General features: G+C 38.2%; 1 protein-coding gene across 1 annotated transcript in view; it reads left to right on the top strand.

Moving 5' to 3' along the window:
* The first annotated feature begins 272 nt into the window (after window positions 1–272).
* Window positions 273–16,564, top strand: part of CA3H2orf16 (chromosome A3 C2orf16 homolog) — a 37,639-nt gene continuing 21,347 nt past the window's right edge. Inside the window, exon 1 of the mRNA XM_043604259.1 lies at window positions 273–567. Within this exon, the coding sequence (XP_043460194.1) occupies window positions 424–567 (144 nt within the window). The 5' untranslated portion in view covers window positions 273–423. The remainder of the gene's footprint in view (window positions 568–16,564) is intronic.

Here is a 16,564-nt window from a genome sequence, read left to right as displayed (position 1 = left end):
AAGATATCCTAGATTTCTTAAATGTACTTGACCCTCTATTGTAATTTGTAACTGGGAACATATGACACCATACCTGGACTCTAGGGAATGACTAGTTCCAGAGAAGATGCTTATAGGGCAAGACAGGCCACATGGAAGGCCTTCTTTAAAATTTTGCTTCCATACTCTTTATGCCAAGTTTTCCAGCCCAATCTTAGTGGAATTGTAAAGGAGGTCTTCCCTGAGCATTGGCTGTCAGGACAGAGCCTGTGAGCAGCTGCAAAAAGGAGCAGCAGATGGGCATGTCTCAGAAGAGACACTTGGGCAGCGTGCACATTGGCTGGGCCCTGTCAGGTTTACCTTGGAATGTCCATTGTGATGTCATATATAGTCAAAACCTTGAGGGAAAACACTGTTTGGCTGAGAGGGGCATGGGGTTGAGTAATGGCGCCAATTTGGGGGCTGGCCATCCCACTGCCATCATATGTCAGCCTTCCACTATTATTTGGCTTCCTTGTTTGGGGGCTTTGGGGGCTGTTTTCTTGGAAACAGAGCACAGAGCATGTGGCAGTCAAGGCAGACTCAGAGGTATGTAATGCAACAGTCCCTTGAAATTCACTGCTCCCTGTCCCTGCCCCTGAAGCCGTGGAAACCCCTACGTCTTGGACCATGGGAGGAATTAGGTGGGGGAAAGAGGGGAGTTGAGATAGGGCCTATGGATGTCTTCCTATAAGTCATGCTCAATCCTCTTCCCTTCAGTTTATTTCTTTTTCTTTTAGATATTTATTTATTTTGAGAGAGTGAACACGCATGCATGAGTGGGGGACGGGAAGAGAGAGGGTGAGAGGGAATCCCAAGCAAGCTCTGGGATGTCAGTGCAGAGCCCAGTTTGGGACTCCCATCTCACTAACTGTGAGATCATGACCTGAGCCAAGATCAAGAGTTGGATGCTTAACCAACTGAGCTACCCAGGTGCACCCCCTGCTTCAGTTTATTTCAACAAACCTTGAACACCATTTATATATGGCGGTGTACTAGACATTGAGGAAGAATAAAACACCATCCCCACCTTCTAGGAGCTCGAGGTGAAGTGGGGGAGACAGTCAGTCAGATATGTACATAACACAAGGAAAGAGGAAATGATGAATTAATAGAAGTATAAATATTGCTGAAGAGGTGGGAGGTAAAGAGAGTCTTTTGAAGCAGGGTGATCTATAAAATGCCTCTGGGATAGCTCAGGTTTGAGTTGTGCTTCAGAGGAAGGGTAGGGCTTTGAGGGTGGATAGTGTGGATGAAGGAGAGTAGTGAAGACCTTCCAGATGGAAGGAATAGATGGGGGGAAAGCATGGGAAGCTGAAGAGTGTTGGATGTGTTTGAAGAGATGTGCTTGAACTTAAACGGATGGGAGTGTAGAAGTATAGGGAGCACAGTGAGAGAAAAGTTTGGAAAATTGATAGAGATGACATTGTGGAGGGCTTTGAATGCCAAGCTGAACACTTCCTATAAATACTAATTCTGTATGCAGTTGAAAGATGTCGAAGATCTTAGAGCCGGGTAAAAATGTGCTTAGATCCGTGCTTCAGAGCAGTGCTTCTCAAACTGTTACACGCATATGAATCAATCAGCTGGGGGTCTTGTTAAAAAGTAGAATGGGGGGGGAGGTGCCCGGCTCTCAGTTAAGCATCTGACTCTGGATTTCGGCTCAGATCATACTCTACCGGTTTGTGAATTTGAGCCCCGCATCGGGCTCTGCACTGACAGTATGAAGCCTGCTTGGGATTCTCTCTCTCTCTCTGCCTCTCCCCTACTCATTCTCTCTCTCTCTCTCTCTCTCTCTCAAAATAAATAAATAAATAAATAAATAAATAAATAAATAAACTTAAAAAAAAAAAAGTAGATTCTGATTTAGTAGCTGTGGGGTAGGGATTGAGATTCTGCCTTTGTAACAAGCTCCCAGGTGATGCTACTGCTGTTGGACCAAGGACCACACTTTTTTTCTTTTAAGGAAGAAACTTTTATTTTATTTTATTTTATTTTAGTTAGTTTAGTTTAGTTTAGTTTAGTTTTAAATTTTAATTCCAGTATAGTTAACATACAGTATTATATTAGTTTCAAGTATACAATGTAATGAGTCAACAATTTTATACATTACCCAGTGCTCATCATGATAAGTGTACTCTTAATCCCCTTCACCTATTTCACCCATCCCCTCCCCACACCTCCCCTCTGATAACCATCTATTTGTTCTCTATAGTTAAGAGTGGGGGGGGTGGCGCCTGGGTGGATCAATCCGTTAAGCATCGGACTTTGGCTCAGGTCATGATCTTGGGGTTCACGAGTTCGAGCCCCATGTGGGGCTGTGTGCTGACAGCTCAGAGCCTGGAGCTTGCTTCAGATTCTGTGTCTCCCTCTCTCTCTGCCTCTCCCCTGCTCACACTGTGTCCCCCCTCTCTCTCAAAAATAAACATTAAAAAAAAACCCTTTATACTTGGGTCTGTTTTTTGGTTTGTCCTTTTTTTTTTTTTTTTTTCAAAATGTTTATTTATTTTTGGGAGCAGGATGAGGGGCAGAGAGAGGGAGACAGAGGATCTGAAGCAGGCTCTGTCTGCGCTGTCAGTACAGAGCCCAATGTGGGGCTTGAACTCACAAACTGTGAGATGATGACCTGAACTGAAGTGGGACGCTTAACCAACTGAGCCACTCAAGTGCCCCATGGTTTGTCTTTTTATTTTTCCTTTGTTCTTTTGTTTTGTTTCTTAAGTTCCACATATGAGTGAAATCATGTAGAATTTGTCTTTCTCTGCCTGGTTTATTTCACCTAGCGTTATACTCTCTAGATCCTTCCATGCTGTTGCAAATGGCATCATTTCATTCTTTTTTATGCCTGAATTCCATTGTATCTGTATACCACATATTCTTTACTGATTCATCTTTCAATGGACACTTGAGCTGCTTTTGTAATTTGCCTATAGTAAATAATGTTGCTATAAACATAGTGTGCATATACCCTTTCAAATTAGCATTTTCATAGTTTTGGGGTAAATACTCAATAGTACAATTACTGGATTATATGTTAATTCTATTTTTAATTTTTTGAGAGACCTTCATACTGGTTTTCATAGTGGCTGCACCTGTTTGGATTCTCACCATCGGTGCGTTAGAGTTCCTTTTTCTCCACATCCTTGCCAATACTTGTTTCTTGTGTTACTGATTTTAGCCATTCTGACAGGTGTGAGGTGATAGCTTATAGTAGTTTTGATTTTCATTTCCCTGATGATGAGTGATTTTGACCATCTTTTCATGTGTCTACTGGCCATCTGTATGTCATCTTTGGAGAAATGTCTATTCATCTCTTCTGCCCGTTTTTAATTGGATTATTTGTGGGTTTTGGTGTTGCGTTTTGTAAGCTCTTTATGAATTTTAGATACACTTTATCGGATATGTCATTTGCAAATATCTTCTCCCATTCAGTAGGTTGTCTTTTAGTTTCATTGATTGTTTCCTTCACTGTGCAGAAGCTTTTTGTTTTGATGTAGTCCCAATAGTTTATTTTTGCTTTTGTTTCCCTTGCCTCAGGAGACATATCTAGAAAAATGTCGCTGTGGTCAATGTCAAATTACTGCCTGTGCTTTCTTCAAGGATTTTTTTGGTTTCAGGTTTCACATTCAGGTCCTTAATCCATTTTGAGTTTATTTTTGTGTATGGTGTAAGAAAATGGTCCAGTTTCATTCTTTTGCATGTAAACGTCCAGTTTTCCCAACACCATTTGTTTAACAGACTGTCTTTTCCCCACTGCATATTCTTGCCTCCTTTGTTGAGGATTACTTGACCATATAATCATGGGTTTATTTCTGAGCTTTCTATTCTGTTCCTTTGATCTCTGTGTCTGTTTTTGGTGCCAATACCACACTGTTTTGATTACTATAGCTTTTTAGTATATCTTGAAATGTGGAATTGTGGTATCTCTAGATTTGTGGGTATGTGGGTGTGTGTGTTTTCAAGATTGCTTTGGCTGTTCGTGGCCTTTTGTGGTTCCATATACATTGCATGATTGTTTATTCTAGTTTTGTGAAAAATGCTATTGGTATTTTGATAGGGATTGCATGAAATCTGTAGATTGCTTTGGGTAGTATGGACATTTTAACAATATTTGTTAACAATTGTTAACAAATATTTAACAATATTTGTTCTTCTGAGCAATGAGCATGGAATGCCTTTCCATTTGTGCCATCTCCAGTTTTTTCATCAGTGTTTTATAGTTTTCTGAGTGCAGGTCTTTGACCTCCTAAGTTTAATCCTAGGTATTCTATTATTTTTGGTGCAATTGTAAATGGGATTGTTTTCTTAATTTCTCTTTCTATGGTTCATTATTCGTGTATATAAATGTAGTGGATTTCTGTATGGTGATTTTGTATCCTGTAACCTGACTGATTCAGGACCACATTTTGAGAGGAAAGCTTTAAAATAACTCCAGGAAGCATCTATGGCAGTTGCCTGGGTAGCTAAGCCAATCGGAGGCTCTATTAATGATGTAGTGGGAAGAAGGGGAAAGGGAGTTAAAGAATTAGATCAGAAAGGTAGGAGAGAGGTCCTGGATACATTCCTCAAATGTTTATCACCCACTACCACCATATACAAGGTGCTACTGTAGACACAATGGATACAGCAGTAAATGCAAGGGACAAAAATCTTTGCCCTCAGGGAGGTATTGTGGTGAAAGTTTGGATGTGGAAAGTAAAGCAGAAAGAGAGAGAAGGGAGTGAATCTTTTTTTCCTGATTGGATCTCAAATACAAGAGTTAATTATGAATATTATCATTGTTTTCCTACAAGGACTGTACTTATCTTTGTATCCCCTGTGCCTAGTATGCTGCATGGCATTTAGTAAGTTGCTCCCTATATGTTGGTGAAATGAATAAATGACTTCTCAACTTTAACCCTGAGTGAATGGCAAGATGATGGCATTTTGAACGATGTAGGAAACATTAGACAGAAGTTGTGAGTGTGGTAGGAGGCGGAACATGAACTATTACGTTTGAAGTGCTTGTAAAATTTATGTGGAGATATTCATCTAGCCACTCAAATTAATGGTATAGACCTGTGCTTTCCAATCTGGTATCCACTGACCACCTGTGGCCATTTAAATTTAAATTAATCAAATCACATAAAATTTAAAATTCAGTTCCTTCATTGCCCTATTGACATTTCACTATCACATGTGGCTAGAGATTATCATATTGGACAGAGCGGAAATAGAATATGTCCATCATCAGAGAAAAAAATCTATTGGACAGCACTAGCCTACCTTCCAGACCTTGGAGATAGATATAGTTGTCAATGTATTTGGCCACAAAGTCTTTTCAGTTTTTTTCTCAGAAACATCTCTCAGATACAACAATCCAGATTATTATTGCCTTAACTAAGACTTCATGTATGCTAGCTTATCTCCTGCAAACTTTTTTCAGCCTAGTGCATAAAGAGACCCTGACTCTACAAGACAAAAACCACCCACACAAAACTTCCTGCAGCTGATTGCGTCACTCTGCCAAAAGTAACTAACTAAATGAATAAAATCTCTCAGCATCCTCTGCCTGCAACAGCATTTCCCAACCTGGTTTGACCCTCAAACTTCTTTCATTGTCAAAAATTTGTCAACCCCCTTGGGAATTTAAACATCATTTTTATCTCTTTTTCATCATATATGGTAAATGACTTTAGGTAAATAATATTTCATTTTAGACGAGATTGGGCACGTTCAGGGTGGTATGGCCGTAGACAATAATATTTCATTTTAAAACAGCATGGTTTTTAAAATTGCAAAGTTCACTTTAATACCATCTTTAAGAGAAAGAGAAAAGACAAAGTCCACTTTTTCCCCATGTAACAAGTGATGCATGATATCTAATTGACTTGGACAGGTACGAATTGTTCCACAACATTTAGGTATAAAAAAAGGGCAAATATATTTCCTTGTCTGTTATCAAGTTTAATCTAGTTTAAACCTCCTATCACCTAGGTTGGCAAAAAAGTCCAGTATCAGTTTTAACTCCCCAACCCTTGTATTGTATAAGAACTTTGGAGTTTGTTTTTTTTTTTAATTTTTTTAAATGTTTGTGTATTTTTGAGAGAGAGAGAGAGAGAGAGAGAGAGAGAGAGAGAGAGAGAGAGAGAGAACCTGAGTGGGGGAGGGGCAGAGAGAGAGGGAGACACAGAATCTGAAGCAGGTTCCAGACTCTGAGCTGTCAGCACACAGCCTCACGTAGGGCTTGAACTCATGAACCCCAAGATCATGACCTGAGCCAAAGTCTGAAGCTTAACCGACTGAGCCACCCAGGCGCCCCAAGAACTCTGGAGTTTGTGCCATTTGTCCAAAATGGCAGAGGATCAGGTCCTTAAACCATGGGAATAAGTGTTGCTTTTTTCCTTGCCATCTGAAGGCAAAAACTGTGGCTCAACGCCTTTGTGCCAAGCTTGGTCACAGAGACGTTTTCTAAAGTCCTCAGTATACTACATCTGAGATGTTAACACCAGGAGGGCTAAATCCCACCATGCTCAGGGCCTCACTATTCTGGTGTATCAGCAGCCTCAGTGTTGTTTCCATTTCAGGGAGCCAGCTTCCTTTTCTTCTCAACCCTGAAAGCACTAAACACTAAGCCTCTGGCACAATTCAGCTTAAAACCCCCCACAGATCTAGTCTTAGATGAGGGGTGTCTCTTACATTCCTGCTAATTTTTTCAGCATGTGAAACTTAACTCCCTGCCATGGATTAGGGGAACCAAGACCTTAAGAACAAAGGCCTAGCTGCCCTCTTTGATGAGAGGAAACAGCAGTTTCTTTCCCAGAAGGATGTAGCAAGAAAACAAAGTGTAGTGTAAATTACTCAGTGTCACCTTGCTACATAATTAATAAACTTTCTTAGTACCTATGTATGTAAGAAAAAGCTTTTTTGTCAAATATACTTTTCAGTCAAGCATGATGATATACAGCAAAATGCACAGATCTTATGTGTACAGTTTGATGAGTTTTGATAAATTTATATACCCATTAACTAGCACCCCAATCAAGCTTATAATATTGCTATAATCATGGAGAGTTCTTTCATGATCTTTTCTAGTCTGTTCTCCTCCCACTCAGAGGCAACCTCTATTCTGATGTCTATGGTCATGGATTAATTTGCCTCTTCTTGAACCTTGTAAAAATAAAATTATACATCTATTGGTACGTGAATGGATCAAGAACATGTGTATATACACACTTAACTGACTGAACCACCCCAGACACCCCTGCTATGTTTAATTTTAGTAGATGATAGCAAACAGTTCTCTAAAGTGATTATACCAGTTTATACTTCCATTAATAGAGTATGAGAGTTCTAGTTTTTCCACATTCTTGTTAACACCAGCCATAAAACCCCCAAAACCTTGCCATTTGCAACAACATGGATGGATCTAGAGAGTATAATACCTAGCGAAATAAGTCAGTGAGAGTGAGGCGCCTGGGTGACCCAGTCGCTTAGGCGTCCGACTTCAGATCAGGTCATGATCTCGCGGTCTGTGGGTTTGAGCCCTGCATCAGGCTCTGTGCTAACAGCTCAGATCCTGGTGCCTGCTTCCGATTCTGTGTCTCCCTTTTCTCTCTCTCTCTGCCCCTCCCTGCTCACACTCTGTCTCTCAAAAATAAATAAAAATGTTTAATAAAAACAAATTTAAAAAACCAGAGAAAGACAAATACCTTATGATTTCATTCATATGTGGAATTTAAGAAACAAAACAAAGGAACAAAAAAAAAAAAGAAAGAAAGAAAAGAGAGACAAACCAAAAAACAGACTCTTAACCATAGAGAACAAACCCCGAGGGGAGGTGGGAGGGGATAGGTGAAATAGGTGAAGGGTATTAAGAGTATACTACCTTTTGTTTTGTTTTAAGACTCTATTTCTTTTTCTTTCTTTCTTTCTTTCTTTCTTTCTTTCTTTCTTTCTTTCTTTCTTTCTTTCTTTCTTTCTTTTTCTTCCTTTTTAAAGTAATCTCTACACCCAACATGGGGCTTGAACCTACAACCCCAAGATTAAGAGTCATATACTCTACCTACAGAGCCAGCCATACATCCTAAGAGTATACTATCTTGGTGAGCACTGAATAATATACGGAAGTGTTGAATCTCTATACTGTACACCTGAAAGTAATATAACACTGTATATTAACTACACTGGAGTTAAAAATTTTTAAATAAGAATAAAAAATAGAGTAATACAGTATATATTGTTTTGTATCTGGCTTCTTTTGTTGAACGTAATGTTTTTGAGATTCACATGTTGTTGACGACAAATTCTTTTTTTTTCTTTTTCTTTTCTTTTTCTTTAATTTGAGAGAGAGAGATTGAGTATGTGAGTGGGGAAAAGGAGCAGAGGGAGAGAGAGAGAGAGAATCCCAAGCAGGCCTGACTCAGGACCAATCCCACAACCCTGGGATCATGACCTGAACTGAAACCAAGAGTCAGATGCTCAACTGACTGAGCCACCCAGGCACCCTAGTTGACAACAAATTTTATTTTATTTATTTATGTATGTATGTATTTATTTATTTATTTATTTGACAACTAATTTTAAAGTGACATTAGGTCATGCTTGTTAGTTTGGGACCACAATGTATAAATAAATGTAGAATGAAATTTAACTGCCTGTTGTGGCATAAAAAATAGACAAAAAATTGCCTTCATGACCCAGTGGCTGGCATTCTTGCATACTGCATTTCAAAAAGTCAGGCATTTTTTATAATTAAAAATGTACATACCTGTATGACAAGATGAAGTCTCAAGATGTTAATTGTAAATGATACATTGTTGGTGTGGAACCCTATTCCTAGTAGGATAGGAATTGCTTGGCCATATACTATGTTTAATTAAGTTAATTAATTAATTAATTAATTAATAAACTTTATTTATTTTGAGAGAGACAGCATGAGCAGGGGAGGAGCAGAGAGAGAGGGAGAGAGAGAATCCGAAGCAGGCTCTGTGCTGACAGCATGAGGCTCAGCGCAGGGCTCAATCCCGCAAACCTTGAGATCATGACCTGAGCTCAAATCAAGAGTCCGTCACTTAACTGACTGAACCACCCCAGATGCCCCTGCTGTGTTTAATTTTAGTAGATGATAGCAAACAGTTCTCTAAAGTAATTATACCAGTTTATACTTCCATTAATAGAGTATGAGAGTTCTAGTTTTTCCACATTCTTGTTAACCCTTGACTTTGTCGAACTTATTAATTTTAGACACTCCAGGTATTATGCTTGCGTTGTGGTTTTAATGCACATTTCCCTGATTGCTAATGATATTGAGAAACTTCCTATGTTTTTTGGCCATTTGAAAATCCTCTTTTGTGATCTGTCTGTCCAATTTTTTGCCCATTTTTAATGATTGGGTTGTCAGCCTTTTACTTATTAATTTGTGGGAATTCTTTAAATATTATAGATATGAGTTGTTTGTCTGCTATAGGTATGAAAAATAAACACTCCCACTCCGTGGCTTATCTTTTCACTCACAATGGTGTATTAATGAACAGAAGTTCTTAATTTTAATGAAATCCAGTGTATCAGTTTTTACTTTTACTGTGAGGCCTTTTTTGTTGTTGTTTCCAATGTAAGAAATCTTTGCCAGTCCCCAGGCTATGACGATAGTCTTCTAGGTTTCTTTCTTTCTTTTTTTCTTTTACATTAAGGTCTATGATCCATCTCAAGTTACTTTTTGTGTATGGTGTAATTTGTCTATGGTATAATGTATTGAAGTTCTTTTTTTTTTTTTTTTTTTTTTTTTAACTCTAGAGAAATATCCAATTCCTTCAGTGGGGCAGGAAGTAGGGTGAGATGAGTGAGGCATTCGCCTTGGGCACACAATTGAAGGGGCACCAAAAAAACCCCTTAGTAATCAAGGTAATATTTAATACAATGTTATTTACAAATCAAAATTAATGTGGAAAATCTATGATGAACAAAATATCAGAATTTTTAAATCTGACCCTCCACTTGTATGACTCTGCCTCATCAGCCCACTCTAAATCCTAGCACTTTCGGGGCGCCTGGGTGGCACAGTCGGTTAAGCGTCCGACTTCAGCCAGGTCACAATCTTGCGGTCCGTGAGTTTGAGCCCCGCGTCGGGCTCTGGGCTGATGGCTCAGAGCCTGGAGCCTGTTTCCGATTCTGTGTCTCCCTCTCTCTCTGCCCTTCCCCCGTTCAGGCTCTGTCTCTCTCTGTCCCAAAAATAAATAAACTTTGAAAAAAAAAAAATTTTAAATCCTAGCACTTTCTCCCAGCAGCATTTATTGAAAATACCATCAATTTTTTTCCTTGCATTGTATTAGTACACATAAATCAGGTAAATGTATACATGTGTGGGTCTGTCTCAGGACTCTTCATTTTGCTACGTTAGTCTATCTTTGCACAATACCTCACTGTATTTATTAATGTGGCTTTGTGGTAAGTCTTGAAATTTGGTTGTGTCTTACCACTTTTATCTTCTTCACAATTGTCTTAGTTATTCTCAGTCATTGGCATTTCTATATAAATTTTTGAATCATCCTGTTAATTGTCACGCAAAAACATGCAGGATTTTGATTGGAATTGCATCAAATTTATGGGTCAGATTAAGGATAATTGACATACTAAAAATAATGAGTCTTCTGTTCACAAATGTGTGTGTCTCTCCATTTATTTAAGCCTTCCTAATTTCTCTTAATAAAATTTAGTTTTCAATAAAGAGGTTTTATGAAGCTATAGTAAATGATTCTTTTCATCTTTATTAGGGAAATTTTTAAACAAATCAAAAGCATGTAGAAGTGTATAATGAATAGGGGTGCCTGGGTGGCTTAGTTGGTTGATTGTCTGACTGGATTTCGACTCAGGTCATGATCTCACGGTTTGTAAGTTCAAGCCCCACATCAGGCTTCATGTTGACAACATGGAGCTTGCTTGGGATTCTTTCTCTCCCCATCTCTCTACCTCTCCCCAGCTGATGCTCACACGGTCTCTCAAAATAAATAAATAAACTTAAAAAAAAAAGAAGTGTATAATGAATTCGATGGAATCATGATCCCATCACCCAGCTTCAACTCTGACATTATTTTCAAGCAAATCTCAGATAATATAATTTCATTCATAATTAAATATGTATACCTAAAAGGTAAGGACTCTTTAAAAAGAAATAATCACAATATTTTAATCACAATGTTATTATTATGTCTAAAAACTTAACAATAATCTTTGAATACCAGTAAATATCCATCAGTATTCAAATTCCAATTGTCTCATAAATGATATAAATTATTTTTTATAGTTTGTTTGACTCAAGACCTAAATAAGGTTCACATATTGAGATTGGTTGCTGTGTTTATTGTTTTTAAAAATTTTTAAATTAAATTAAATTTAAAATTTAAATTTAAAAACAAATTTATTTATTTTTGAGAGACAGAGAAAGACAGAGCGCGAGAGGGGGAGGGGCAGAGAAAGAGGGAGACACAGAGTCCAAAGCAGGCTCCAGGCTCCCAGCTGTCAACATAGAGCCCGATGCCAGGCTGGAACCCACGAACCCGTGAGGTCATGACCTGAGCCGAAGTCGGAGGTTTAACCAACTGAGGCACTGAGGCACCCCTAGAAATTTTTTTTTAATGTTTATTTATTTATTTTGAGAGAGAGAAAAAGAGAGTACAAGCTGGGGAGGAGCAGAGAGAGGGAGAGAAAATCCCATCTTACAAAACCCGAGCTGAAATCAAGTCAGATGCTTAACCAACTGAGCCACCCAGTTGCCTCTGTCCTCTACAGTTTTGTAGGCAGATTTTTACTGATTAAATACCCATGTTGTTATTTAATATGTTCCACTGTCTTCTGTATTTCCTGTAGATGGAGAAGTTGGATCTAAGACTTATCAGAATTACTTTTTTTTGGGGGGGGGGTGGGATTATTTCATAGGTAATGATGATCATCAGGAGGCACATAATGTTGGCTTTGTATGGTATTTTAAATGTCATTTTCTAGGGGCACATGCCAGGCTCAGTCATTAGAGCATGTGACTTTTGATTTCAGAGTTGTAAATTCAAGCTCCATGTTGGGTGTAGAGATTACTTAAAAATGAAATCTTTAAATAATAAAAAATGCCATTTGCTAAATAATATCAATAGTTGGAAATAAAATAGATCTTTCGGGGCACCTGGGTGGCTCAGTCAGTTGAGTGGCCAACTCTGGATTTCAGCTTAGGTCATGATTTCCAGGTTGTGGGATGGAGCCCCATGTTGGGCTACACACTGAGGGTGGATCCTGCTTAAGATTCTCTTCTCTCTCTTTCTCTGCCCCTCTACCTCTCTCCCCCACTCAAGCTCTCTCTCTCTTAAATAAAAAATAAATATTTCTATATTGACCTTTTACCTAAAAATCTTGCTAAATTTGCTTATCAATCCTAAAAATTTATCAGTAGATGCTTTTCCAAAAGCATATTGTGATATTCTACACAATCATATTGTCTGCATATGATAGCTTTATTCCTTCCTTTCTAAGCCTTATGAATTTTATTTCTTTTCTTTGCTCTATTGTATAGGCTAGGATTCCCAGTACGATGTTCAATGGATAATGGGGATTTTTATCTTCTTCTTCTTTTTTTTTTTTTTTTTACGTAGAGGAAAGTTTTATTTATGTGTAATATTTACTGTGTGGTTTTTGCTAATATTGTTTAGCAGATGAAGGAAGTTCCCTTTTATTTCTGGTTTGCTAAGAATTTTAGCATGAATGCGTATTGGATTTTATCAAGTGCTTTTTCTGCCTCTATTAAGATGTTCAAGGGGTGCCTGGGTGGTTCATATGGTTAAGTGTCTGACTTTGGCTCAGGTTGTGAGTTCCAGCCCTGCATTGGATTCTCTGCTGTCAGCACAGAGCCTGCTTCAGGTCCTCTCTCTGTGTCTGTCTCTGTCTGTCTGTCTCTCTCCCCCCCCGCCCCTCCCCTACTCACACTGTGTGTGTGTGTGTGTGTGTGTGTGTGTGTGTGTGTGTGTCTCTCTCTCTCTCTCAAAAATAAATAAACATAAAAAAAATGTTTGTATGGGGGTATCTGGGTGGCTCAGTCAGTAAGCATCTGACTCGTGATTTTTGCTCAGGTCATGATCTCCAGGTTTGTGAGATGGGACCTCATGTTGAGCTCTGCTCTGACAGCAATGGCCCTGCTTGGGATTCTCTCTCTCTCTCCCTCTCTGCCCCTTCCCCCTATCCTGTCTCTCTCTCTCTCTCTCAAAAATAATTAAACTTCAAAAAAAAAAGAGATGTTCATATCGTTCTTCTTGTTTATTCTACTAAAGTGCTGAATTACAATGAATTTTTAAAATATTAAGGCAACTGTGAATTCCTGAAATAAACATAACAGGTTTGTGATATTGTTCATGATCCTTTTTATATATTGTTTGATTAAGTTTGCTGGTATTAAGTTTAGGATTTTTGCATCTGTGTTCTTGAAAGAGATTGGTCTGTAATTTTCCTTTCTAGTAATGTCTTTATCAGATTTTAGAAGCAAGTTTATTTCAGTTTCCTAAAGTAAAGGGAGAAGTAACCTTTCTACCTCATTAGTATAACCAAGGCATTCCTATCACTCAGGAAATTCCAAGGGTTTTTAAAACTCTATGTCAGGAATCTGGGACAAACACCAGTTATGTTCTTTACTATAACAGCACACAGAGACACGCATGCACATGAGAGAGAGAGAGGGAGAGAGAGAGAAATGAGAGGAGAAGAGATTTTGAAGAATTGGCTGATATACTGTGAGAGCTGACAAATCCAAAATCCTTGGGGCAGGCTAGGAACTCAGGCAGGGTTTCTATGTTTTGATCTTTTAAAAAAATTAATTAAATTAAATTAAATTAAATTATTTTTTAACTGAAGTATAGTTGACACATAATGTTACATTAGTTTCAGGTATACAGCATAGTTATTCAACATATATTTCTTTTTTTTTTTTTAATTTTTTTTTTCAACGTTTATTTATTTTGGGGACAGAGAGAGACAGAGCATGAACAGGGGAGGGGCAGAGAGAGAGAGGGAGACACAGAATCGGAAACAGGCTCCAGGTTCTGAGCCATCAGCCCAGAGCCTGACGCGGGGCTCGAACTCCCGGACCGCGAGATCGTGACCTGGCTGAAGTCGGACGCTTAACCGACTGCGCCACCCAGGCGCCCCTCAACATATGTTTCAATCTTGAGGCAGAATTCCTTCCTTTTCAGAAAACCTCACACAATCTGCTCTAAGGCCAACAACTGATTGGAAGATGCCCGCCTACATTATGGAGGGTAATCTGCTTTGCTTAAAGTCTACTGATTTTGGATGTTAATCACATCTAGGGGCTCTTGGCTGGCTCAGTAGGTAGAGCCTATGACTCTTGATCTTGGGGTTGTGAGTCTGAGCCCCATGTTGTGTGTAGAGTTTACTTAAAAATAAAATCTTTAGGGGCGCCTGGGTGGCGCAGTCGGTTAAGTGTCCGACTTCAGCCAGGTCACGATCTCGCGGTCCGTGGGTTCGAGCCCCGCGTCGGGCTCTGGGCTGATGGCTCAGAGCCTGGAGCCTGTTTCCGATTCTGTGTCTCCCTCTCTCTCTGCCCCTCCCCCGTTCATGCTCTGTCTCTCTCTGTCCCAAAAATAAATAAACGTTGGGAAAAAAAATTAAAAAAAAAATAAATAAAATCTTTATTTTTATTTATTTATTATTTTTTTAAATGTTTATTTTTGAGAGACAGAAAGAGACACAGCATGAATGGGGGAGGAACAGAGAGAGAGACAGAGTCCAAGCTCCAAGCTTAACTGACTGAGCCACCCAGGCGCCCCTAAAAATAAAATCTTTTAAAAAATGTTAATCGCATCGATGGGGCGCCTGGGTGGCTCAGTTGGTTGAGCGTCTGACTTTGGCTCAGGTCATGATCTCACTGTTTGTGAGTTTGAGCCCCAAATCAGGCTCTGTGCTGACAGCTCAGAGCCTTGGGGCCTGCTTTGGATTCTGGGTCTCCCTCTCCCCCTCCCCTGCTCACACTCTGTCTCTCTCTGTCTCTCAAAAATAAACATGAAAAAAATTTTAATCACATCTAAAAAATACGTTCATAGCAACATCTAGACTAGTATTTGGCCACAACTGAATACCATAGCCTCGTACATAAAATTAACTACCACAATGTAAAATTAACATAAAACCAACGATCACATCCCTATAAAACTATAGTTTTAGCTCTTTGGTTTAGCTATTTGATACTTTTTGACTTAATTTTTGTATATAATGCGAAATAAGGGTTCAAATTCATTTTTTGCATGTGGCTATTCAGATGTCCCAGCACCATTTGTTGAAAAGACTATTCTTTCCCCATTGAATGGTCCTGATACCCATGAAAATCAATTGATTGCAAATATGAGGATTTATTTCTATTCTCAATTCTATTCCATTGATCTATATGTCTATCCTTATGCTAGTACACATGATTTTGATTATTGTAGCTTTACCGAAAGTTTTAAAATCAGGAAGTGTGAGTCCTCTAACTTTATTCTTCTTTTTCAGGATTGTTTTTGTTATTCAAGTCCCTTAGAGTTCCATATGAATATTAAGAACAGCTTTTCCATTTCTACAAAAGAGGACATTGGGATTTTGATGGGATTAAACTGAATCTACAAATTGCTTTAGGAATATAACCATCTTAACAACGTTAAATCTTCTAATCCATTGTTAAGAGATGTCTTCATTTATTTAGGTCTTCTTTAATCTCTTCAACAATGCTTTATAGTTTTCAGGGTACAAGCCTTACATTTCTTTGATTAAATTTATTTCTAAGTAAAGCAAAATTTATTCCTAAGTATTTTATTTTTTGATACTAAAAAAATGGAATTATTTTCTTAAGTTCCTTTTTCAGATTATTCACTGTTTGTGTATAGAAATACAACTGATTTTTTATGTGCAGATATTGTATCTGTAACTTTGCTAAATTCTTTTATTAGCTCTAAAAGAATTGTGTATGTGTGTTTATGTGTATTTTTTAGGATTTTCTGTAATTAAGATTATGTTATCTGTGAAGAGAGATTGTTTAACATTTTCCTTTCCCATTTAGATGACTTTTATTTTTATTATTAATTGCTTTGGTTAGAGTTTCCAGTACAATGTTAAAGAGAAGTAGTGAAAATGAGCATCATTGTCTGTTCCCCACCTTGAAGGGAAACCTTTCAATCTTTTATTATTGAGAATGATATTGCTTATGGGTTTTTCATAAATGCCCTTTACTATATTGAAGAAGTTTTCTTCTATCCCTAGTTTTGTTGAGTGTTTTCATTTTTAAAAAAATCATGAATGAGCGTTGGATTTTGCCAATGCATTTTCTCCATCAATTGAGACAATCATTCAGTTTTTCCCCCTTCATATTATTAATGTGGTATATCATTTATTTACTTTCTTATGTTGAACCACTCTAGCATTCTTGGAAGAAATCTTGCTTTCAACACTTCCGTCCAACACTGCTTAGCTGAACCATTTGGCAATACTGTGGATCATATTGTGTATGCTCTTCTAATACACTCTCAGAGACTGATGTCCTGATTCA

This window comes from Prionailurus bengalensis, chromosome A3 (genome assembly GCF_016509475.1).
Source record: "Prionailurus bengalensis isolate Pbe53 chromosome A3, Fcat_Pben_1.1_paternal_pri, whole genome shotgun sequence".
Classification (NCBI taxonomy): Eukaryota; Metazoa; Chordata; class Mammalia; order Carnivora; family Felidae; genus Prionailurus; species Prionailurus bengalensis.
This window is presented reverse-complemented; position numbering and strand designations above follow the sequence as displayed.